We start from the raw sequence: 26224 nt of genomic DNA, 5'->3' as shown, positions 1-26224 counted from the left end.
AAAAGAATCCAGGCGTGAACAACTAGCCCTAATCAGGTCTCTGCTAGTTGTTTGTATTTTTTATTTTTTATTTTTACTATCCCCTCTTTTCACCCAACCCAAACAAACAAATAAGGTGGCATTTAATACACACACATATATATTCGAATATTATATAATTCTGTGGACCAACGACTTTCTCAGTTTATTAAGATCCATCTCCTATTTTCCTTTCTTCAAAAAGAGAAAGAGGTTGCTCGATTCCCATCGGAGAGATTCTTGGCAGTCTTGGATCGATTGATTTTGACAGTCAGTCTTTCGACATCCACACCAACATGGAGGAAGCTAAGGGTGCTCTCTTTCATTTCTCTCTGATTCTTTTTCTTTTTTGGTTTGTTTGTGCTGTCTCTGAGATTCGAATCATTTTTGTCATCATGTAATCCAATTTATGATCACATCACATATGTAGGATTTTTTTCGGTCAATATTGTGGAATCATGCCCATAATTTCAAAGCCTTGATTGCTGTAGTTTTTGGGTCCAATTCCTTTTCTTTGAAAGCTTATCTAAAATGCGATTACTTGGTTGCATGTTTTGGGTAATCTCAGTTGTGGAAACCAAGGATGGAGCTGTTTCTGTGGCTTCTGCATTTGCTGGATATCAAGAAGGTAGGACTAATAACTTGCTGCTGCTCCAACCCTTTTCATTGCCACACTTTTTTCTACCGTAAACGTTTTGGTGCTCAAGTTTTTTTGTGTATTATTTGACCACTCAAATTATCTTCCATGCCGTTGAATTGGAATCCAATTACGTGGGTCATACTGGGTAAAAAGAGTTTTTGAATGATTATAAGTCTAGCACTTGTTTTGTTAGACATGCCCTTGTTTAAAGTGTTATGTCCTCTGAGCATGGAATATGTAGTAGCAGCTGTTGTTCTTCAATTGTTAGTGGTGTTACTTCTTACAAATTACAATTGATCTTGCATCTCGGCTCGTGGTTCCTCAAACCAGCTGTACAGGATAGAGACCACAAATTCTTGACAAAGGCAGTCGAAGAAGCTTATAGAGGGGTAGACTGTGGAGATGGAGGCCCTTTTGGTGCGGTTGTTGTTCGAAATGATGAAGTGGTTGTGAGTTGTCACAACTTGGTCTTGAAGAACACAGATCCAACTGCCCATGCAGAAGTCACTGCGATAAGAGAGGTTAGTCTAGCAAATAACTTCGCCGTATCAATTCAAACTTCCTTTTTCCAAGTGGATTGGCTAAAGCTATGCATGAAATATGTGAATCCCCACTTACTTATCAGGTGAAACTGGTCTTTATAAGTGATTATAAGGAAACTCTAAATTGACAAGTTTTTACAATGACTCTATGTTACGAACCTGAATTTCAAGTTCTTAGAGGGAATCTCCTTCAAATGTATGTTTGGAAATAATCTTCTCTCTAATGATTTTTTTAGCACTAGAACAATCTTTAAATAGACTTACAATGAGATAACACCCAACTTGATAAGAATCCTAATCATACTTCATAAAACTAATATTAAAATCATAATCCTTAAATAAAGTCCTACTCTAACACTACTTCTAATCCTATCCCCTCTTAGCTGGATCCGTAACACCCTGTTGTTTAAGTACTGGTTCTCTCAGTAAGAGATCTATTTAGTAAGAAGCTACAATCTTGACCTTATAGGGCAAGTGTTATATCTGTGGAGATATTCCAAAACATAAATATCAGTTTGACGGTTAGAATTGTGTGATATTGTCGAATTTGGTGAAGTACATGTCTAACTTGATTCAATTACCAAACTTGATTCAATTAATGAGGAATGCCTTTTGGCCCATAAATACTTTGGGGTTTACTAGTTTTTCCTGTTGTGGTGTGGTCCAAGGCCCTCATTAATCCACACTCTTTGCTGGGCATTACACTAAGTAATATCAGTTGGAAAGTGACGGATACTGCCTCCAGCTTGAATGCCATTGTTAAATCCCATTTGAAGGCTTGGGAAGAGTCTCATTCCTCTTCTGCAGCTTGGGTTCATCCTTCCTTTGGTTTCCAGGCAAATTTCGATGATGTAATAACTAATAAGGCCCTCTTTTAGTGTTGTTGCTGCTGTGTTGAGTGATTACTTCAGTTTTATTTTAGCTGATTGCACTAAGAAGCTTCCACGTGTTGAAGCCTTGGTTGGGGAAGCCATAGCAGCTCTTCTAGCTGCTCGGTTTGCTGCTCACTTTGGTTGCTTCTCCCTCCATCTTGAAGGAGACTGCACACTCACAATTCTAGCCATCAACAAGGACCATTTGGTCTCTGGCTGGCCTTGTGCCCCTGTGGTGGCGGATATTCATTCTCAGCTTCTTCTCTTTGAGAAATTGGCCACTTCGAAAGTTTTAAGATGTGCCAACTTTGATGTGCCAACTTTGGAGCACACTTAGTTGTTAAATGAGCAGCTTCCCACAATATGTTTGGAACCATTCCCAAAAACTCCCTGTTTCTATTCTCCTTACGGATTAAAAGTGGAAAAGTCTCTCCTGTAATATGTATCTTTCCCCTTTCCATTTCCAAAGAACCACTGCTTCACTTTTTGGACTATTATGTGATTAGCTCTACCACTTGTGGATATGTTTTACATCCCCTTTTCGGCTATATTTGCCGTATGAAAATGTGATTAATAGTGGTTGGCTCTGCTCATTATAACACGACTTGTAATGATTTCAACCAGTTATCTGATCCGGGTGCATCCTTTGTGATCCTATTATGCGCTTATATTGTGGACAAGCATCCATTCGCCTCCTTCTTTCTTGTGACTGCTATACTAAAAATAATGAGATTGAGGATTCCTCTATGATCAATTGGACCAACTGTAGTTCAATTATTTTTCTGCAGTAACTGAATTTGACAGCTGGAAGGGGGTTCTCGAGACTTCTCGGTAGACTTTGATATATTTATTTCAAGAAGTAAACTTAAGCTGTTAAGACCTAGTTTTAGGTCCCAATTGTATTGGGCATATATTGCCTGCCTGGTTGGGAACAATATCCTGCCTGTATCTTTGCTAGAGAAAATCAGCAAGGTAATCATATGCTGTGATTGAGTAAAGCTGAAGTTCCTTATGAATGTCCTCCCTTATGATTCTTAACATAAAAAGAACACTATCTGGCCTTGTTAAAAACTAATAAAAGTTGCGTTTACGACATCATGGTTTGCTGCCTCACTCCTGGGGCAGCAAGATAGCTATTAAGGGCATCACATGAATAACAAATTGATTGACCTATCAAATGCTGTGTCAAACCCATAAATATCCTAAAAATAGACAATCCCCTTGTGAGTTTATGCATCTGTTAGTTCTTCTTTCTTTGCCTCTTTATTTAATATTTAACTGGGAATCTAGTGGTGGGCGCTTGTAACTTCATGCAAAGTTCTAGTGTAATTTGGGAAGTGTGTTTTGTCATTGTTGCTTACCAGGCATGTAAAAAGCTCCAGCAAATTGAGCTTTCAGACTGTGAAATTTACGCCTCTTGTGAGCCTTGCCCCATGTGCTTCGGTGCTATCCATCTTTCGCGAATTAAGGTTGAAGTATCCTGCTGTTTCTTTGTCTCTTTTCCTTTCCTGGTAGTTGTAGCATATGATATTAACATGTTTTGCTACTATTTTTCTTTTTTTTAATGCCAGAGGTTGGTTTATGGGGCCAAGGCTGAAGCAGCTATTGCTATTGGGTTTGATGATTTTATTGCGGATGCATTAAGAGGCACTGGTTTCTATCAGAAGGCTCAGTTGGAGATTAAAAGAGCAGATGGTAATGGGGCTATCATTGCAGAACAGGTCTTTGAGAAGACAAAGGAAAAATTCCAAATGTATTGAATTCTTCAGTTTCCTCTTTACTTTATTTGGCACTAACCATTCATTCATTCTGAATGGCTTCATTTTCAATCCATTTGATTACAAAACTGCTTATACACTATCATGCTCAGTGTTGTTGATCATATGCTTCATTTCTGATGTTGTATATGCGTGGTAGATCCTCTTAACAGAGATATACACTTCATCTACTCTGTTGTAGTTGTTATCTACATACATCCACAATAAATACATTTTTCACAAAGTTGGGTAGGGTGATCCTGGAGGTTTTCTTCCTGGTATTCATATGAATCTAAAAAGAATGGAGGAACTACTTACTTGCCTAAAGTGTAGGTCAAAATTCAAAAGTACAAAGGATTATGACAGAAATACAAATCTCAAGTAAAACTCACCATTGAAAATCGGTTTACAAGGGGATGGCTCTCAAAAGATTACACTTAAACCATGTAGAACACTTGAAATCTTAACACTTTCTTGGTGATAAGTAGGGCTTCAACTTGGTCGGTTCATTGGCAATTGGCCGTAATAGCCACCCCTCCATTTCCTTTGTTCTAGCAGGATCCCTCACTCTAAGTATGTCAGTTGGTGCATTTGATGAATGTGTTTGTCCATTATATACATAAAAACATGGGGAAACTATCTTTTGCCCCCATGAATTATAATATCTTGGTACTTTTCCTCTATGAACTGCCAACTGTATTACTTTGCTCCCATGAACTACTATTTTGTGCCTAAAACTCTATTTTGTCAGTTAAAGCTGTTAACTCAGACAGTCAACACATCACTTTGCCTCCATAAACTACAACGTATTGTCACTTTGATCGTCTGAGTTAACAGCTTTGACTAACATAAGGGGGTTTTAAGCACAAAATGGACAAATGGTAGTTCATGGGGGCAAAGTAGTACAGTTGATAGTTCATGGGAGGAAAGTGCCAAAGCGTTGTAGTTCATAGAGACAAAAGGTAGTTTCCCCTAAAAATATGAGACGAGGTTTTCTGTCTAATATCCTAAGATTGGGAAGTTGGACAAGGAATTACTTGGTTCATTCTGGGAAGCTTCAAACAATTTTCCTTTGTATGTTATGGAAATGGTACTCCCTTCTAAGTGTTGCAAATGAATCATCTCAAATATTATCTAGTTTGATTGGGAGTTTTAATTGAAGTTGAAAAGGATGACGAATCTTAAAACTAAAAATACTGTTATCTTGCTGCCTTTTAGTAGTAGAGAAGAAGTCTTAGTGTAGAATAAACATCAAACACTATATATTGATGTACACTTCGCTTTCATAAAAACACATTTAGAGTAATACTATTATTTACATCTATTTATCAAACTCATTTTACATCAGCTAAAATTAATTGTTTTAAGTGACTTCTTATGTCAGCTACTTAAAAAAAGTGATTATAAATGTTAACCACTTAAACACATCAGGATATGAAATAAATGTAAAACAATAACATTACTCTTTTCTTTATTCAATTATTATTCTTGAGGTGCTACTCCACTTGCCGTTTGGTAGAGCCATAGAGGTGAGACTCCATTGCCTTTCCTTTGCTAGGTCACCGAAACCCTAATCTCTTCAAAGGCTCTCTTTCATACGTGCCAAACTTGTAGCAATATTAATCAAAGATGTGACGTACGTGGGGATCTATTCCTAACCCATTAATTCTTCCCAAAGTCCTCCATTGAGAATATAAGAAAGTCTAGAAGGAAGAACCGACAAGAGGGTAAATCAATTAATTGGACCAACTTTGGGAAAGGCGTGTTGAACAACGGAGAGCAGCCGGCATATATATACATCTAGAAATGCCATTTAAATTTCCACTTATGTTGTCCAAGTTTGAATTGGATATTCCTCGGCTAAAATTCAAAGGTTCCTTCTTTTTTACAGTTATGCACCGATAGTTGTTTCGATGTAAATTCTAACGTTTAACTTGTACGAAAAATTAGTGATAACTTCCTACGAAAAATTAGTGATAACTTCCTCTAAAGGTTCAGCCATTTGAAAAGAAGAAATTTCAAACCATTTTCCGAAACTAAAAAAGATTTTTAATAAAACTAAAATTATTTTTAATTTAATTATTATTTTCAATCGCACCAAATACCCATAAAATATATATATATATATATATATATATATATATAACCTAAACAAACGAAGCCTTGGTTTAAGATGATTATCATATTCGTTTTAAAAAAAAATAAAAAATAAATAAGTGGTTGTCATTCATTGGACAGGTACTTGGTCTTTGTTAGTAGGTCTATTTGTCAAATCCTTGTTGGAGAAAAGAATATAAAAACACGTTATTAAATTTGTAGTATCCTTCATGGTTCATATGGAGACCTGGACTTTTTTGTAGGTTAGCTAACGACAGCTTGACCACATTTTCAAACATCTTGACCAATTACCTGTCTACCCCAACGTTGGTTTAACTGCTTGATCATTCATTAATGACATTTTATTAATTTTGATATTTTATGATCAAGATTCTAATCAATCAACTGGTTGATTTTATTTTATTGCATCCGTCAGATATTCACCATTTTATGATCAAGATCTGTGAAATATAATCAATTTTTAAAATTTAAAAAAAAAAAAAGAAAAAAAGGGAAAAGGTTCCATTTCTTTGGTTGAAATATGGACATTATATTAACAGTTTATGATAATTGAGATGTCATGCATTAATTTAAAAATCCAAACATGTAAGAAGCCTTGACACACTCCTTAATTAATTAACTGCTCATGGTTGAAATATGGACATACATTAACTGCTTATGCAACTGCTCTATATATGATGTTGAAAACATATCTGACATTGTTTATGTATTTTATTTTAGGACAGAGTTTTCCTCCAAACTGAATTGAAAGAATTTTCTTCAACCTAGTTTATAAAAATAACGTGTGTCATTTCTTTTAATAACATGTGAGATGCACATAAATTAAAAACATGTCCTTTTTTTATTCCAACTTTGTCCGTGCTATTTAAAAACATGTGCATCTCACATGTTATTAAAAAAAAAAGACACATGTCATTTTTATAGATTAGGTTGAAAGAAATTTCTCCAACCCAGTTTGGAGGAAAACTCTGTCCTTTATTTTAGTCTCAATCTTTTCGCTGCTTTTTTTTTTTTTGTTCCCTCTAAAAAATTTGAATATTTAAACTTTTGGCTATATTTTCAAATCATTTTCTTCTATTTCCTGTTTTTTCAGATGAGTTTAGAAACCATTCATCTCAACATTATTCTGTTTCAACTATACACAAAAATATCTATATATATATATATATGGAAAAAAAAAATGCACCTAATAATGAAATACATCATTAAGTTCCACTCTCGATCACTCTCTCTATGGGTGAGCACTGACTCTGATATAGTTACTGTTTAACTTCTGTTTCTACCGAAGTTAGAAGTACTAGCAGAAAACTTTCGACGCCACCTCCGACGAAGATAATTTTCTCGATCTGACGCCAACTCTAAAAAGTTGATGACTGTTTGAGGTCGACACCACAAATCAAGTGGTGGCTGCCATCATCAAGCGGCCGCTTGTTAGGGACATAGAGGATGAGGGGTGTAACAAATTAACTGCTTCGAAATATCAATTAAAAGTATATAACTAAATAAAAAAATGGGTGAATTACAATAGAAAATACATAATATGAAGTGATACTTAGAGAGAATACTTAGGCAAATGATGTCTTAAAGACTTAAAATAATGCATATTGGGGGATGGCCGGCACAAAAAGTGGCTCTCATATCATATACAAAAAGAAAACGAAAATATACGAAAGAGTTTAGTGAGTAGAATTGTATAATGACCAAACTTATTTATAGTCAAATAATTAAGGAAATATCCCTTGGATATCGTCATGCTAACAATCTGTAGCACTTCAAGGTGCTCTTGCATTGGAGCATCTCCAATAGTATTATGTAAAATACCTAACCAAAAAATGTTAAGTCTTTACTTTACCTACTACTTTTTTTGTATACACTCCAACCAGATTCTCTGTTGTCTTCTATATTTTGAGGTTGACTTGAAACACTCTCGACCACACACGGAGCGTTCCGCACGTAGAAGAGCCGGATTTCGAAAACACGTTGAGCAGTTCGAATACGGTTCGTTTGAGAGAGCATACGAAATATTCCTAGAACCTGAAATTTCAAGGAAATTAGGGCTCTAAAATACTAGAGTTCAAAATAAATAAGGGTAGGTGGGAGAGAGAGGCTTGGGGGCCGGGGGTTGAGGGTTGACCTGAGAAGGCGAAGACGGGCGCACTCCCTTTCATCAATCTCTCAAAAGAAAACATCAACAACGCCAACTTGCTTATATTAGCCTGCAGCCGTGACACACACAACAACCTCAAGTCTTCTCTCCTGGTCAAGAATTAATCTTGGTCACAAAGGAAGTTTCTTATCTATTCATTTCTTTTTCTTTTTCTTTTTTTCTTATCAAAAGATGATGAAGAAAGTCTTTGTTAAATGCAGGAGAAGACTTCAAAAGACTAGTGGAGCGGCATATATACACATTCTTTATATATAGTCCCTCTTTTGCCGTCAATATTGTTCTTCAAAACTTGCAAAAAAGTTTGATCTCAAACTCCAACCAATTGAATTCCATGGATGCAGTGATCAAAGAATTTGACTTCTTTTCAGCAAATCATCATCACCAAGATAACAAGGATGCGCCATCGAATGTTGATGTAAGTGCATGTTTCTTAACTTTAGATATCGATCATCTCATGCGTTTTCAAAAAGTTGATATATATGTTTTTTGAAAAGTTGAAAGCCAAAGTCTTTGTCGTATTTCATATGATGTTTAGTTGAGCATGCTACGGGTGAAGCTTGAGAAAATGAAGGAGGAAAATCGGAAACTGGTGGACATGTTGGATCGGGCTACCAAGAGGTACAAGGATCTTGAGAGACACCTACGTTTGGCAATGGAACAACCACCAGCAGCAGCCCACATTAATAACTATCTGCCGGTAATTAAAATTTGGTTTGTCATCGTTTCCTACTAATTACCTCATCAGTATTTCAACTACTACAAATACTAGTACATATATCAAGATGTATGCGCATGTGAGTCAGTTTATTCATTGGAGTTTTCATGATGTAATTAATACAGAATTCAATTCAAAGAACTGATCACTTTTTTATCAGCATAAATTAATGGGTCCTGCCTCTTAGATCGTCTTAATTAATCCCTTCTAGCTCCAAGGGTTGTTTGGCCTCTGCAATAAAAATGTATAGTTGTTGATAAAGTATCATGACCACCGCCTCCTACCTGTGCCTAAAGTACCGGAAAAACAAAGGAGCAAAGGGATACCGGCGGGATACTCTGATGCTTAATTCAGTGTAGAATTTTTTAAGAAGAAATAAGGCTATTAGGCATGCACAAGAGAAGGGGTGTGTTGTATGCACCTTTAACCTAAGGTTTATGCCCCTCTTTAAGTCTTTATAGTGCGGTTCCCTAAAAGGTAAGAGTATCTGTAAAGGAGAGTACAGGGGATTAGACCCTCGTAAGGAATATGGCAGGTCTCAGGGATCCCTTTCTTTTTTAGTATTTATCTCGAAGGATCTTCTCCTGGTATGGTGTGAAGGTTCGTATTGGATGAGGTAATCAATGACTTTTCGTGTAAGGACCATCTGCATATACATGTGCTACAGTCAAGGCAAAGCCACCCACCCCCAACTACGCTCGAGGCTTATATTGTGGGGCTAGTGGCTGGAAAATTGCTCGAGTATCGCTCCTGGTGCACGCCCGTCAATTATGTTTAGGGGTCATTCGTTTCCTCCATGGATCGAGGGTTTGTGAGCCAAAAATCATAGGGGCCCACAAGTCGCAGGCCTAGTGGGCAACTGAGGGTCAGGAGGGTAGCTGAGGGTACATATATAGCTAACGGGGATTTTTACTTCATACTGTATCATTCAAAGTTCAAAATAATGCGATATGTATTCACACAAAAAAAAAGAAAAAAGAAAAACTAATGATCCTCTTTACACCATGTTTAAATCAGAAGGAAGAGAGAAATGAAATGGATGGTTTGTCACAACCCAGCCGGCAGTCCATAGAGACAGTGCCATCTACTTCAATGTTGGATATCAATGAGCCTTCCGATTCAGACGACAAGACAAACGAAAAGAACATGATGGAAGTAATATCCAAGGAAATGGATCATCATCATCATATGACCAATATTAATGTTGGAAGGAAACGTATGTCCAGATCAGACGATGAAGGTGTCGGGGGTGTTGATTATACATCAAAAGGTGAGGGGGAAGCTGGAGCAAAGAACTCAGAGGACAACATGCCTCATGTATCTTCTCAGAAGGCCAGGGTGTCCTTAAGAGCACGATCAGATGCCTCTTTGGTATGATATATTCTTTTACTATATTCCTTTTCTTTTAATTTTCATTCTTTTCTTCTTCTTTTATCTGCATTGATATATTGCATGATGAACTAATAAGAGGGAAGAAGTTAATTGGGTTTTCAGATGATCGATGGATGCCAGTGGAGGAAATATGGACAGAAGATGGCAAAGGGTAACCCTTGTCCACGTGCTTACTACCGTTGCACCATGGCCATTGGATGTCCAGTTCGTAAGCAGGTAATTAACAATCTTTCATATGTCGGAAAAGCGACAGTACTCAACTTTGACTTTTTAATTTGCATGAATTCCCTTTCACAAAGTTTTATTATTTATATGGAAGGATTGATCCGTTGTGCATATTTAAGATTAGGAAAATTTAATTGCAAAATCAGTCTTGCATGTGGTTTGCAATTGTTATAGAATCAATCCATATGCTTTGAATTTTATAGAATAGATCCGTGGACAACTCTAAACAACACCTAGATGGGGTGAATATGTGTATACCAAACGACTCATGTGTCTCCTGCCACAGTATAGCTCCAGAACTCTTGCCAATTTTTCTATCAAGTCTCCTCTTATAACCCGAAACTTCGGTAGTCTGAATTTTTTTGTGACTTTGTGTGATTTAAAGAAACTCTAAAGGCTTATTTGAGATTGTGTTTGAGAGGCCTAAAAATGCTTTTAATACTTAAAAAGTCTGTTTAAAAAAATTATATTTGTTTGGTAAAAAAATTAAAAGCACTTTTAAGGGTCCAAAAAGCCTAAAAATAATCAAAATGCACTTTTGACAAAAGCTTAAAAATAAAGCTTTTGCCTGAAAGCTCTTTTTGACTTAAAAACTCTATTGTTCAAACACAATCCCAAACAGACTCTAAGAGTGATTAGCTGACAAATTAAAATAATGGTCATATATGGGGTCTCTTGAAAATTGCATATTCTGAGTTAGGTTTATATATGTAGACCCTCAGAAGAAAATGTTGTTTTGGGCACAATTTATATTTATGTGTCAGATTCGCAAGTTGTGTCAAAAATTACTAACCTTACCAAAATAATTTATTTATAAAAATACAAACCACGTAAACTAATTTTACTTTCTTTTTTTTCCCTTATTTTTTATTTATTTATTTGGGTTGGAGTAAGTGTTAAACTCACTCATGAATACGTTCCATGTCACAACAGGTGCAAAGGTGTCCGGAGGATATGTCCATCCTCACAACAACCTACGAAGGAAACCATAACCACCCTCTCCCACCGGCAGCGACATTCATGGCTAGCACAACATCGGCAGCGGTGAGCATGCTACTTTCCGGCTCCACCACCTCCAACATTAACAACCCCTCAAATTCAGGCCTCTTGCCGTTAATGTCCAAGTATCCCTCCACCATCGCCACCCTTTCCACCTCCGCACCACATCCCACAATCACCCTCGACTTAACCCCCACCCCCAACGAACACAACATGCAATTCATCCAACGTCGATCTTTCGTCCCACAGCAACTCCCAGGGCATCATCATCATCATCATCATCCCTTGAACATGTCATCCATGCTGCCAACATTGTTTCCGGCAGAGAAAGGCAAGCAACAGGCCATGGTGGATATGGTCACCGCAGCTATTGCCACCGACCATAATTTGACGGCAGCATTGGCTGCCGCCGCTTCCTCTATCATGCGTGCAGCTCAGAGCAATAGCCATGGTGGGCACCACACTACTTCTTCTTCTTCTTCTAAAATGCCTGCAGGCTCTCCCACACACCACGTCAAGGATCATCACTTTCAACGGTCATCTCCAACAGAAGAAAATAAGTGTACGCTGTAATCTCTCAACATATACAGGATATGTTATGATTCTTTGTGTATATTATAAACCATATGGTATTTAGTCAATCCAAGTATGGAATACAGAAAAAGTGCATTTCTTTCACACTGATTTTCTAAGAAAAAGTACACTTGCTTGATTTTTCCACATGTATTTTTAAACATGTGATGGGGATCCTAAAAGAAAGGATATCAACATTCTCTGATCTAATAAGAACCGTTAATTGAGAAGGGTTTGAAGAATTTTTGTTTACATTCGTTTAATTTATTAAACTGACGTGTTCAAAATGCAAGGGGCATCTTGAGGCTTGCCTCCAAGCAGGCAGGCACAAATAACTCGTGTTGGGGTGGCTAGCCTAGGGCGTATTTGGCTTGTCCATCTCGAATGCCTTTGTAGTGTGGATAGAGATTTAGTGCAATATCCTGTTTTATTGCAATACAATAGGATAGAGGTGTGTGAATGTAGGAGTCGGAGGGCTTTAGCTATTCGAATAGGTGTTCAAACAGTTTGAGCAAGTGAGACTCGAACTGTCTGAGCACCTACTTGAGCAAATGAAGCCCTTCCTCTACATTCACATAGGGCAGAAGTATTGTACTAGATCTTAATCCTTGTAATGTAGTACTCAAGATGTCTCTGCAATTCTATGTGTCGTTATAACGGTATCTTAAACTTAGAGCAAGCTTTCCCGGGCCTGATCAAAAAGAGAAAAAGGGGAAGTATAGAGGGCAATGCAAAGATAAACAATCAATTCCTTCTTTCTTAATAGAGCATGTGAGTTTTATAAATGCATGTGGCATTTTAAACATGTGTTTAATAGACTAGGTTGAAATAAATTCTTCCGACCCAATTAAGAGGAAATCTTTGTCCTAATTTGTGACCTTGTCTCCATGTTCACTTTGATCAATACTCTGAATAAATGCTCAAGTTAAATTGGGGGTCATCAATCATCTTTAATTGCATAAAAATATGAAAAGAATTTGTTTTTTAAAGGAAGCTTTGGATTGGTGAAGATATTGAAAAACGTACTATGAAATGGTGGGGGACGATTGATTACAGAAAATAGAACTATAAACTTTGATAGGTGATGATTTTCCTGTTGGGGATAGGATTTGCACTTAATTTGCATGCTAGCCACAATTACAGAACTCAGATAACAAAAAAAGGTCTCTCGGGCTGTCAAGTTTTCTTATATATGAAGTATGAACATACCAATTACCTTTATACAAGGCCCCTCACGTTTATTTATGAACATACCAATTCCCTTTATACAAGGCCCTAAGGCATTGGAAGTCAAAGGGCCGGTATGTATAAACTATTTGAATATGGGTCATGTATGGTGCACCTCCTATCATTGCTTTACCATATAGCTTCCCTTAGCTTTAACACCAAACAGTCCTATGCAGATTTTGCAAATCCAATCCTAAGATTACCAAAATCAAACACAGTGTGGTATGCTCCCAAGAATATGTCTCCAAGAATCCTGCAGGCAAGCATGCATATCTGTTATACACTGTAGATTCATATCTTAATATCAGACTTAATGATGCATTAAGAAATCTAGAGCTGCGTGTTACTTGGGTGCATAGGCATCTGGATGCAAGTTCATAACTGGATAAATGAATGAAAGTGACAATCATTAAAGAAGAAAAAATAATTAATGCCTTACCAGACGGGACCTTCAGGAGGAAGCACATCAAAAGGAACAAACCCACTAAGGCAGACAGTGGCACAGCTTTCTTCAACTCTAAGCGTGTACTGAGTCAAAGGTCCAAAAGGAGGTAAGAAATTTTCAAAAAAATGAGCCTTTTTTCTACTAGGATTGCATAGACAAACTAAAAAGAGAGTCATTATAGTACTTTGCTTTTGTTCATAAGAAAAGCTACTTGTAGAACAAAGTAATATGAACATAACAGAAAATTTTGAGCAATGTAGCACCGAGGAAAAGCTTGAGCCCATCTAACCATGTATCTGTGTTTTGCAATGACAAATCACAATTGTGGATATCAATTTCACATGGACGTTTAATATTGCAAGCAGTTGTATGAATCAGTGAATCGTGTTTCTTTAAGAAGCCATATTTGATATATATTATGAGGCATGATTTGTTATTTTCATTGGTCTAACATGTTTGCCTTTTCCAAACAAATTACATGAATGCATAGAAGTTAACTAATGAGAAATAATAAGATCCACACCTGCTCTGGGGAGAGAGGGAAGGATTTGTTTCCAATTGTGAATGAAATATAGGGCATGGATGCAACGTTATCGCAGTTGATAAATGACTTTCCCATGGGATTCGGGAGCCTGTCGCACAACTTTAGGACATGGAAATTTCAGAACTGTTAGTCCTAGTCTATAGACACATAATATTGATGCAAAAATTAGGGAAAAAAAAAGCTCTATTCTTTGGAGAGGAACTACCTCATTCACATATTTAAAAACTTTTTCCTTTGTTTTCTCTTGTTTAAGCTGTACTTCAACCCAGAAGACAATCATCTCACAGAAAGTACAGAAAGCACTCTCATCAAGTGAAGATCCCTCCCAAGTTCGATTTTGAGCCATTGATGCAATACCAGGGCTGCAAAAGTTAAAGTTTAGTTTTTCTTATGATAACTAAAAATGAAAATATACAAACAAAGTCCATATCGCAACCTAAGAAAAGCGCCAACTACATTTGTGCTTTCACTTCAAAATGGCTAATTAAAGTTATAATTGGAGCTCTCTAAAATCACTTATAAAGCTAGTCTCACCAAGTAAGAAATCAATTTGAGACTTAGCACCCGTGTAATACCATTAAAATCAATGTGGGACCTAACTTTCGTTAGGACTTGCATCACGTTGCAATGCTTAAGTGCTGCATAGTATTTCTAGGTTGACTTTGATACCATTTGTCACAACTTAAAGAAAGCACTAGCCATATTTGAGTTTTCACTCCAAAAAGAATAGTCAAAAGTTACAATTGGAGCTCTCTAGTATCAATTATAAAGTTTGGTCTCACTTAGTAAGAAACCAATGAAAGACTCGCACCCATATAATACTATCACAATCCAACCCAATGTGAGACCTAACTTTCCAAGGTGTCACAATCCTCCGCCCTCATCCTTTAAAACAGCGAAAAGGAAGTAGGTTGATTACCTTACATGATGAGATCCATTGTAAAAACAGAGTCCAAGATCCACACATATTATCTCGGGTCGTATCTGTAAAAAGGGGAAGTGAATTCTTAATCTTCTAAGAAGAAGCTGTATATTTTTATCAATCAAATTAAAAGAAAATGTAAAGGGGTTAAAAGAACCAACCCCTTCTATTAAGTATTCCCATATCATATTCCCATAGTTAAAAACGACAGCTTTACATTCCAAGCTCACGACTCCTGCTGCTCCAATGGCATGGTTGATTTGAGTGACAATAGCCTGAAAACTAGTACTAGTAAGGATGGAACAAAAATTTTCTAGGAAGAAAAATAATGCAAAAGGAAATTGAATCAAGCTTAAAGTATTGAGTATCAATACAGTTGGACCCGCAAGTAATGATGTCCCTGAATCCACAATGGCAGTACATCCACCCTTGCATAATCCTGGAAATTTTAAAACTTGTCACGATTTATTATGCATGTGTGAGCAGAGGAAAAGGATTGAAGTACGTTGCCCTTCTTGCCTCTTTAATGTTGAAATAATAACTGAAGAGTTCATTTTCCTTTTCGGTTCATGTAAAGAAAATGAGGATTTATGCTCATTAATGGTCAAACACCTAGTGAAACACCAATTAAGAGGACATATAAAATGGAAATCCATCAACAATTAAGAGTCTAAGAATTTTGGCTTATCCGGATAAGAAAGGCACAGACTTCATTTATTGGCAATGCTTTATTCTTGACTAGACCTAATGCAATCTTCAGCAAATTTAATTTCACAATGTCTTCATTCATGCTCATTTTAGTGTAACAAAATCAAAGACAGTTAAACACCAAAGGAAATGGAAATGTAATAAACCTGTTGAATAGTTTTCAATAAGAATGTCTCCCACCTGAATCTGGATAGATGAATGTATTTCAAGTTAAATATCTCTCTGTTTGATGATAAGAAGATAATTAAGGGGAGCAACTAATTCTTAAATTTGCAGACCTGCCAGTAACCCCTGCGAATCAAGGGGACATAAGTATGGTCACCCCTAAAGTGCCTCCAATCAATACCTCCAAAGACAATCTCACCTCCCAATTTTGCTGTTGGATCTCGATTCAGCCAGAAAGAGAAAATTTTCTGGCTTACGTGATGTTGTAAAAACATATTATACCTGTAATCAGAAAGGACATTTGTGTGTTCGAGGCATCAAAAGCAAAGAAGAAAAAGAAGAAAAAGAAGAAAAACAGAGAATAGCCTTTTGAATTTTTCCCTAAATGAAAAAAAGTAGTATATTGTTAAATAGATGCATCAAAACCATACGGATTACAGAAAAAGGAGGAAAGGGGAGGGGGGGCAAGTGTTTACAGATTAACACTAAACCAGGTGAAAACTATACCACACTGGCGTGACTTGCCGGGCAGCTGTATCTGAAAACCCAAGTCCAAGTACTCCATCAAACTCTGTACCTAAGAATGTTAAAAATCCTTCCCTTGTAACCTCAACGAATTCCTGAAGGATAGGAAATTACACAACATCATTGCAATGAAGACACTAACAAGTTTAAAGCATGAAACTTTGGGCAAGCCAACAAACCCAACTTGATTTTTAATGAGAAAGTCTCCAACTTTGACATGATCTTGGCTGAAGAAGCCGGAAAGGGAACCAGAACCATAAGGGATTTTGCAATGTATTCCTAAATAAAATTGAAAAACAGATTTGAGAATGACTGTATTAACGAAATATTTCGTACAAGCTATGTTATTTATATTCACAATACAACAGAACTGCTTTAAAGATAAATAAATTTAGAAAAAGTAATGCACCAGCAAAATTTACCAATCTTAGTATAGGTATGGGATAGCCTGGCCCTGTACTTAGAATGGGTATAGCAAGCAATCTGCATAAGGTCATCCTTTACAAAGAACTTCAATAGATTGAAGGAATATTAAACACTTCGGATTACTGCAAAACTTACAGAAAGGATGCATTTTGAAGATGGAACCCAAAGATTGGAGCTACCAGTATCAAAGACAACAGTAAAGGTTTGCCGGGGAGTACCAATACTAATCTCTCCATAATATTGGGTATCAAGATAATTCTTTAGATATATTATATCTGCATTCACATCATTAAAATCACTATTCGTATCCCCAGAACCTCTAGGATGAAAAACCTCTCTACTGGTGATTTTTGCAGCATTTATACTCTGAAGGTCTAAAGAACGCTTCTTTAGACCAATTCTCATCAACCCATCAGAGGAAGTTGTAGAAACAAAGGAATCTGACAAAGCCCATATACAGAGTGCGACTAGAAGGCACTTGATAATCCCCATGCTCATGCAGGTCTCTGATTTAACATCATTTCACCCAAAAAAAAAAAAAATCAGCCAAAAAGGTATAACAATTCCATATGATATAAAAACCGGTGACATTTATCATATTCATTTTAACAAACGCCTGTCCTACAAAAATGGGTTCAATAATTTTTTTTCACATGCAACCATTTTTTCATTGCAACTGAACTTTCCAATCACAAAACACCCCACATAGAAGCAAACGTTGATGAAACTAGCAGTAGGATACGAAGAGATTAGTGTTTATATCTATAGCATAGTTATAGTTTTAACAAAAATCCCAGTAGGAAACGTCGCATGCACTTGATACCTGAATTGGGTTTATGCCAGAAATGGGAGCCAAGTATTTGAGGCCGACATAGTCCACCAGACAGAGGAGTTGCATGCTTTTATGCAACGAGATACGAGAGAGAATGGGCTTTCTACCAATCATGCTCATACCAAGCAAAATTACTCAGTCAGTTCAGGAAACCACCTCGTAACTTCCTGCCGGCGGATGTATGCGCCATGAGTACGGGTTTCGAATTTGCTTAACGCATACGTTTTCCAGCGGAGTCTCTATTAATCTCTGTTCTTTTTTCATCTGATAACTGTATTAACCAACAATTTGCATGATTGGGTCTCCGAGTTCTCACATTATCGCTATTGTTAATGCCAAGACCAGTCTCCAAGTTCTCACATCATCTGCATTATTAACGGCATCACAAACATTCTCCTCCGTTGTACACTATTTTTCTTTCTTTCTCTGGATAAGCTTCTATACTTGTTTTTATAGGAAAATATCTAACCGAGGATAGATTATATATTACTCCAAAAGTACTTGGTTTAATGATATAATTGTTAAAATCACTTGTAAATTTCAGTTTAACCGATTAGCGACAGATTCACAATCGTCACACAATCACAGCAATATTGGCCGTGGGCGCGGAACTAGCTTATAGCTTGGGGGCTTCAACTTCAAGCCTACGAGTAAAAAATGCCGGCGGTTTTTACCGTTAATCGCAAATGGCTTCTTAAGGGATAAAGTTTACCTTCAAATTTGGTCGAAGGAATTTTCTTCAACATACTCTATAAAATTGACATGGGTTTCTTTTATTAATAATATGTGAGATGTACATGGGTTTTAAACATGTTCTAGGAACACATGTCACTTTTATAGAGTAGGTTGAAGAAAATTATTTCAACCCAATTTGGAGAAAAACTTTGTCCCTTCTGAAGGCCGTTAGAAAAAATTCTTAACCGCCTAGGCAATTACGGTTAGCAGTTTTAGGTTTTTTCAAAATTGCTGACCGCCTATATATATATATGAAACGATGTCATATGTAGTATGATATTATCATCTTACCATAGAAACAACATGGATATGATCCTTTTAAAAATATATATATATATATATATATATATATATATATATTTTTTTTTTTAAAAAAAAAAAAAAAAAAGCTGTTAGCGGTTATTAAAGTTACTAACCGCTAACCGTCTAGGCGTTTTTAGCCAATAATCACTAACCATAATTATCTTTTCACCCCTTTGAATCAAGCCATAAGCTAATTCCCCGAAAAATTTAAGGGGTGTTTGATAACCCTTTTTAACGAGTGTTTTTATGTGTTTTGGTAAAAAAAAAATGTTATGATATAACATAAGGTAAAATGAGTTTTGAGTTTTTTTGGTAAAATAAGTTTTTTTTTTTTTTTTTTTTTTTGTCAATGTTTTGACTTTTTTGAATAAGAAGGAAAAGGAAAAAGAGAAAGGGTTGGCAAACACATATCCTAACTTCCTCAAAAATATATATTTTATTAGGTAGACCTTCAAATATTAATTTTCTCCTCCCCATTTTTTTTTTAACGAGTCTTGCCCCCTAACTCTAAAATTCCTAGTTTCGCTGCAAAGAAAAAGAAAAGAAAAAAACTAGCATAATAGTAAGCAACATCTTCTCTATACTTCAATGCTATAATTGTTAGAATATTAGTTAAATGATTAAATTTATTATTTTTTATAAGCTTAAGCTTCTAGGACTAGTAATTATTTAACACGTTGCAAAACTTAAATCTTAAGTTGAACTTTATCTTAGTAATTCATCTATCATTTCAATTGAATATTCTGCGTGTTAGACCTCACTTATTAAGAGTGTGTTTGAGTCCGCACGTTAAGAGTGTTAAGGCATTAAATTCACAGATGTCTCACTTATTAAGTGAAAGTTTGAGCCCACACACGTGAGAATTATTAAATTTACAATTTTTTGTCAATTTAAATTTTTAGGAAAAGTCGTAATTTAACACAAATCGACTACTTGATTATTGAAACCTAGTCTTAGATTTTACATAATCAAGCTTCCATATGTTAATTGATCTTCGAAGATGTTTGCTGAGAATCCAAATTCATCTAATCAAGATTTCAGCTATTCATCTTTCTAAAGTTTTCGTGGAGGATAAATTTGGTATATCACTCACTCAATCAGTGAACGGAATCTAGGATATTACAGATCGAAAAATACTAGAATGAAGGCTCATGTCCTCTTTGTGTCCTTATAAAATTGACGTAACTTTTAAAATCATCATTAAATTTGTGATAAATGATTGCCAATCAAAGTACATGTGTTTATGCTCAGTTGCTGCTTACATGAGAGACACTCCCTCGTTTAGCATCCGTCAAACCTTGCAATTAGCTTCCAACCAATAAAAGTATGTAATTCCAATCCGCTGCCTTATTCTAAAACCATGCAAAAGGATATTGAGAAAAGGATAATGTTTGGAATATTACAACTTTTACTGCAACCCTTACAAACTGACATGGCATTGTTACGTAAGCCATAATCTAATTTAATTGTTTAATAGCTAACGTGGTAAGTGCCAGGTGGATTGCAACGTTAGTTTGTAAGGAACTTTTAAAAAAAGTTGTAGCAGCTCCAAAGTTATGATAGTGAAAGGGATACTTTTCAAATTAGCAAATTGTATGAATTACTATTTTGGATTATTCCTTCAGTTTAGGAAGTTGCATCATCTAAAAGCAAACATATTAAGCAAGAATTCGATCTCCACAAATCAGTATTTATAAATACATGACCAAAAGTATTTGACCATAAAGTATCATAGACATCTATCAGTCATTATTAGACATCCATCATTCATTCACAACCTACCATACCTCCATCTAGCTAATAGCACTGTCTTATTCATTGGAGAATCACTAAGCAGCCTCTGCAAATCCTACTTGGAGCTTACCAAAGTCAAACACTGTGTGATAAGCTTCCATGAAGATTTCTCCAAGAATCCTGCATGAATAAAATTATTTAATGTGTGCATAAATAACAAGAAAACAATTACAAATGCATTACGATTTTATCATCTGTACTGCATAGAAGGATCCATGCTTTAAATAAGAACATACCAGAGGGGACCTTTTGGAGGAGGAACATCTAAAGGAATAAAGCCACTGATGCAGAAGGTAGAAAACCCTTGTTCAACCTTAAGGACATACTGGATCATACAATGCAAAACACAAAAAGAAACAGAATGAGAAAATGCCATTTCTTACAACATATATAGTTTTTCTTTTTTCTTTTTTTCACTTGGACTTCCATACCTGCTCAGGTGTGAGATGGAAGGATCTATTCCCAATGATGAATGAAATGGATGGCATGTTTACAATATTATCACAGTTGACAGCTGATTCTGCCATTGGATTCTGCAAGTTGTCACACAGCTTCAACAAAAGCAAAAATGTGCAGAGAAGATTAGTCCTATTATGCAAATATCAGTGATTGATTCATTGAGACAAACAAAAGAGGATGTGGGAAAATAACCTTGTTCACATATTCGAATACTTTTGTTTTTGTCTTGTTTTGTTTAAGCTGACTATGGATAAATATAGCAGTCATCTCACAGGCAGTACAAAGGAGATCATCACCAACTTTTAATTCCTTCCCACTCTTCGCTTCCACCTTTGTTTCAATAATCTTGCTGCATAAATTCAAATTTTGGATTGAATACAGAGGCTACTGAGAATAAAGAAATCATAGTAAGAAAAAATAAAAGGCTTTCATAACCTCATAGGCTGAGTCCCATTTAAACAAAGTCCAATATTTGAACACAATTTGCCTGGCTGTACCTGTAGACCAGGGAAGAACAGTGTAAGACATATAACATTAGCATAAAAAGGTTATCAGAACAGACATACCCCTGATATCAAGAGATCCCACATCAGATCCCCATACTGAGAAACAACTCTTTTACAGTCCACATTCTTCAATCCTTTTACTCCAATGGCACGGTTGATTTCAGTGATGATGGCCTGAAGTTGATGAGCTTATTACAATGAAAGCATAAGAATTTAAACAAAGAGAGAATTTATTATTATTTCTTAAAGCATGTTTGGAATTGCGTTTGAGAAATAGAGCTTTTAAGTCAAAAAGAGCTTCTGAGCCAAAGCTTCGTTTTTAAGCTTTTTTCAAAAGTGTGTTTTTGCCATTTTTAGGCTTTTTGGACCCTTAAAAGTTAAAAGTGCTTTTAATTTTTTTTTACCAAAAGAGTTTTTTTTTTTTTTTTTTTTCAAACGGACTTTTTGAGTATTAAAACATTTTTAAGCTTCTCAAACGCAATCTCAAACAGGCCCTTGATCTGATTAAATGAGAAAAACTGAGTTCAACAAAGCTCTTTCCAAACTTTATGGCCACAAAAGTGGCATAGAAGAATTAGGATCCTCTTCAGTTAGTTATAGTAGAAGGGTATTTTTATCCCATAAAAAATTAAAAAGACAAAAATACCCTTTCAGTATAACTAACTAGATATTATCCAGTTCATTTGAAAGGAGGGGATCGTGTTCCGGCATAGAAGTACTATCACATACCGTCGGTCCAGCAATGAAGGATGTGCCTGAATCCATTATAGCATTACAGCCACCCTCACAGAAACCTGAAATTTCAAACTTTGGAATCTTAGGAATTCAATGAAGCTTTTTATCAGAAAACAATCTAACTCTGAATGGAAGGCTTTTTGTCAGTATTCACTTTAAATGGTAATCATTTTAAGTTTGTAATGGCATTACCTGTAGAATGGTTTGCGATAAGAAAATCTCCAAATCCAATCTAGAAGATGAAACATCAAAGCAAAAGACATAAACTTAATATCTATAGAAGATTAGAAGAACTGCAAATGTGAAGTATAAAGACAATTGGGTGGAGATGAGATAGCATAAGAAGTGCACCTGCCAGTAACCTTTTTGAGTAACCGGAACATAAGTATGCTCACCCTTGAAGTGTTTGGGATCAACACCACCAAAGATGATCTCACCTCCCTCACTTTTCTCTGGATCCCGATTGAACCAGAAAGAAAAGATCTTCTGGCTTATTAGACCTTGTTGCACCATGTTATCCCTGTAACAAGTGCATGAAACATTGTCCAAAGCAACAGAAGTGAGGAAAAATCCTTTCAACATTAGAGTTAAGACAATGAAAGTTGAAAAGAATGCCAAAATCTTTACCAAACTGGCACAGCATTCTCTGCAGAAATTTCCTGAAACCCAAGTCCAAGTATCCCATCAAAGTTTGATAGTACGAAAGCAACACCTTGCCGTGTAGCCCCAATGAGTACCTCAAGGATGATAGAAATGTCTTAGCATCAAATGAAACAAACAAACATAGCATTACTGCACTAAAATACAAGGTGGAAATTTCTCACTTGATCTTTGACAACAAGATCTCCAACTTGCACATTATCTTTGCTGAGAAAGCCCGAAATTGATCCAAAACCATAATTTATATTGGAAGGTTTACCTATATCAGAAACAATAAGAAATCAAAGTCTTTCCTATTATATTCCCTCTCAAATGCTACACGAACTTCTCTTTTACACTCTTAAGTGCTTATTTTTTTTATTTAAATTCCGTCTGCTTACTCTCTTTCTGCAAGTACATGTCTGAGAGTAAGCATTTGGGAATGTAAAAGATTGAGTTCGTGTAGCATTTTTACCAATAATTTCACGAAACTGTAGGAGCATTCGACTGAAAACTTTACCGATCTTCGCAAATGTACTGGACTGGCAAGTGTTGTACCTAGCATGGCCATAGCAGGCCATCTGCATGATTAAAGGGTTTCTAAGAAAACAATAGAGGGGAGTATGAAACCAAAAGCCCTTAATTACAAATACAACTTACAGAAAAATAACAGTGTGACGATGGAACCCAAAGATTGGAACTGCCTGTGTCAAAGATGACACTGAACTTCTGTGGTGGTGAGCCAATTCCAATCTCTCCATAATACCGGGCATCAAAAAGGTTCTTCAATGAGGCATTATCTGTTGCTGAAGCACCCACATTAAGCGATTTCTTGGCGAGTTTTCTCTCTTTCCCAATTATTCTAGCCGTTTTTATACTGTTGAGATCAAAACGTTGTTTCTTCAGATAGATTCTCACTATGCCATTGGAGGAAGAAGGAACAGCCAAGGAGCATACTGAAGTCAATAGGCAGAGAGCCACCAAGAGAAACTTATTCGCCATCTATGCAAAATATCAGACGCTGAAGAATAACATAGCTTTTTTATTATCATTGAGAGAATGCATTAATGGCAATAACTAATCAATTATTAGGAAAAGAAAGAAAAGAAAAGAAAACACTTGTAAAGTTCAACTCCTGCTTTCTTCATTGTTTTCATCAGGTTCTGGGAAAATGATAAAAAGATAAAAAGAGGCTGGGAAATTGCTAGATATATCTAGGAGTTGCATTCCACCAGTATCCAGAATGTAGGGCATATTGAACAATGAAGTCCATAGTGATCACACATGAGTGCATATGCACAAAAACACACTTCCACAAGTGAAGGAGAGAGACTAAGAGCATTTTAGTATGTGCAGCAAAAACTGGGATATGCATAGTACATGTAGAGCATGTTGGGGATTGTGTTTGAGAAATATAACTTATAAGTTAAAAAGTATTTTTTTGGCAAAAGCTTTACTTTTAAGCTTTTGCTAAAAGTGTGTTTTGATCATTTTTTACCTTTAAAAGCGCTTTCAATTTTTTTTATTAAACGAGTACTTTTTTTTTTTTTTTTAAACAGACTTTTTGAGTGTTAAATGCATTTTTAGGCCCCTCAAACGCATACCCAAACAAGCTCATAATGGACTGTTGGCTTGTAAGTTGTAACACCCAGTCTTACATAGGTAAGATGATTCGCCTATATAGAATGTGTAAATTATAAAAAGAGTTTATAAGTACTAATTAAGAGCCTGTTTGATATTGGGTTATGGAGCTTAAAAAACATTTTTAGTATCTAAAAAGTTGTACTGAACAAAAAAATTGACATGTTTGGTAAAAGATTTCAATTTTTTTTTTTATTATTTTTTTTTTTTTCACTAAAAAAAATGGCTACACACTTTTGTGAAAAAGCTTAAAAATACAATTTTTTTTTTTTTTAAAAGCTCACTTTGACTTTAAAAGCTCTATTTTTCAATGCAATCTCAAACATGATCTAAGTCTCACATTAGTTATTTACTACGTGTGACTGAGCTTTATAAGCAAATATATAGAGTTTTAATTACAATTTGACTAGTTATTTTGAAGTGACAACATAGATGTGGTTGGTGCTTTTCATAAGTCGTTACAAATGGTATGTTAGGGATAAAGGGAGATATTGTAATACCCAAATTCCATACTAGAAAAATGATTAGCCCTGTGGATGGATTATAAATGAGCTAATGGGTGCTAAAAGTTATACATTGATTATTTATTAAGTGAAATTGAGCTTTATAAGTGATTTTAGAGAAACTTGACTAGTCATTTTGGAGTGACTAATGTTTTTTCTAGATCGAATTTGTTAGTACGTACAATGCAAACATGAAAATTCTGAATGGAATGGGAAGGGAGCTACTCCTCAGTGGAAACTGTAATGCAGTAGTTGACCTAATCTGGAATAAATTATACTTTCAGAATATATAGTTCCATTTATGGTCTAATCAGAAGGCAACACAAATCAATAGATCAGTTGATCTTGAGTGGATTAAAAAGGATGTTATATGACAATTTAACTATGAAACATGTGTTGTCATTTGTGTTCAATGTTAACATGTTGTTGTGGATAAGTGTTGCAGAAACATGAAGCACTAGTCTAATCAAAATGCTGTGACAGACGTTTAATGAAGTAAATTAAAGCAAGTAACCTTTATATCCATCAACTCACATGCAGGCTTGTAGATGATGATCACCAACATAAGCAGCATTGAAATCATTTTTTCAAACTAGACAATTCCATTAGAAGATAATTGATCATACCAATTAAGAAGAAAAATTACCAGAACTTTGAGGAAGATGAGGACGCTGCAGAGAGACAGCAAAGATGGGTTGGGCTTTCTCGAGTGTGAAGCAGTGGACGTAGCTCTTTTAGTAGTAATTCTTTTCTGGGGAAAAAACAAAGCCAATGATTAACGTACTACGTTTCATGTTTTGCATTAGACAATATTCAGTTTACTGTTGAGGAACACCGCATGAAGTTTCCTCGTGCATATATGGTTCAAAGAAAACTGGCCATATGGAATATAGCCATTGGGAGGAGAGTGATGGCACAATTTTTGGGAAGCCAACGCCGTATAGAGGGAGCAAAGTTTTCCTCCAACCAGATGAAACATGGAAAAAAACTGTCTACAATTTTTCTTCAAATTGAGGCGAGGAAATTCATCTAACTCAATCGATTTGTACGTTTAAGGACATATGTCGTATGTTCTATTATTTAGTTGAAAAAAAATT

At 35.8% G+C, this 26224-nt stretch overlaps 4 protein-coding genes across 6 annotated transcripts; 2 read left to right on the top strand and 2 right to left on the bottom strand.

Annotated features, from left to right (window-relative positions):
* Positions 1 to 210: 210 nt before the first annotated feature.
* LOC132179050 (guanosine deaminase) lies at positions 211 to 4073 on the top strand. 2 transcript variants are annotated; one of them, XM_059591683.2, is made up of 5 exons: positions 211 to 330; positions 587 to 646; positions 989 to 1179; positions 3437 to 3541; positions 3644 to 4073. In XM_059591683.2, exons 1-5 carry the CDS (start codon positions 315 to 317, stop codon positions 3830 to 3832), a joined length of 561 nt encoding a protein of 186 aa, XP_059447666.1. In that variant the 5' UTR covers positions 211 to 314; the 3' UTR covers positions 3833 to 4073. The 2 variants fall into 2 exon arrangements, with proteins under 2 accessions (XP_059447666.1, XP_059447657.1); XM_059591674.1 differs by lacking the exon at positions 211 to 330 and having other exon boundaries at positions 337 to 646.
* Positions 4074 to 8299: 4226 nt separating this feature from the next.
* Positions 8300 to 12198, top strand: LOC132167430 (putative WRKY transcription factor 47). The gene is made up of 5 exons (XM_059578398.2): positions 8300 to 8529; positions 8650 to 8811; positions 9847 to 10200; positions 10324 to 10437; positions 11380 to 12198. Exons 1-5 carry the CDS (start codon positions 8446 to 8448, stop codon positions 12016 to 12018), a joined length of 1353 nt encoding a protein of 450 aa, XP_059434381.2. The 5' UTR covers positions 8300 to 8445; the 3' UTR covers positions 12019 to 12198.
* A 971-nt stretch (positions 12199 to 13169) lies between these two features.
* LOC132174863 (aspartic proteinase) lies at positions 13170 to 18285 on the bottom strand. Of its 2 annotated transcripts, none has more exons than XM_059586588.2 (14): positions 17804 to 18285; positions 17116 to 17486; positions 16977 to 17052; positions 16739 to 16833; positions 16537 to 16649; positions 16143 to 16311; positions 16011 to 16050; positions 15531 to 15595; positions 15318 to 15431; positions 15154 to 15218; positions 14440 to 14596; positions 14214 to 14333; positions 13685 to 13773; positions 13170 to 13498 (listed from the first exon to the last, which is right to left on the bottom strand). In XM_059586588.2, exons 2-14 carry the CDS (start codon positions 17476 to 17478, stop codon positions 13414 to 13416), a joined length of 1551 nt encoding a protein of 516 aa, XP_059442571.2. In that variant the 5' UTR covers positions 17479 to 17486; positions 17804 to 18285; the 3' UTR covers positions 13170 to 13413. The 2 variants fall into 2 exon arrangements, with proteins under 2 accessions (XP_059442571.2, XP_059442579.2); XM_059586596.2 differs by having other exon boundaries at positions 16977 to 17037.
* A 2270-nt stretch (positions 18286 to 20555) lies between these two features.
* On the bottom strand, positions 20556 to 25859 carry LOC132174875 (aspartic proteinase oryzasin-1). Its single transcript, XM_059586609.2, has 14 exons — positions 25774 to 25859; positions 23644 to 24004; positions 23504 to 23564; positions 23169 to 23263; positions 22972 to 23081; positions 22696 to 22864; positions 22537 to 22576; positions 22339 to 22403; positions 21670 to 21783; positions 21539 to 21600; positions 21296 to 21452; positions 21076 to 21195; positions 20881 to 20969; positions 20556 to 20764 (listed from the first exon to the last, which is right to left on the bottom strand). Exons 2-14 carry the CDS (start codon positions 23983 to 23985, stop codon positions 20680 to 20682), a joined length of 1509 nt encoding a protein of 502 aa, XP_059442592.2. The 5' UTR covers positions 23986 to 24004; positions 25774 to 25859; the 3' UTR covers positions 20556 to 20679.
* Positions 25860 to 26224: the final 365 nt, after the last annotated feature.

The sequence above is a fragment of the Corylus avellana genome, chromosome 2, assembly GCF_965113065.1.
Source record: "Corylus avellana chromosome 2, dhCorAvel1.hap1.2, whole genome shotgun sequence".
In the NCBI taxonomy this organism is placed as follows: Eukaryota; Viridiplantae; Streptophyta; class Magnoliopsida; order Fagales; family Betulaceae; genus Corylus; species Corylus avellana.
The sequence above is the reverse complement of the archived record's forward strand: the minus strand, read 5'-3'. Positions and strand labels throughout refer to the sequence as shown.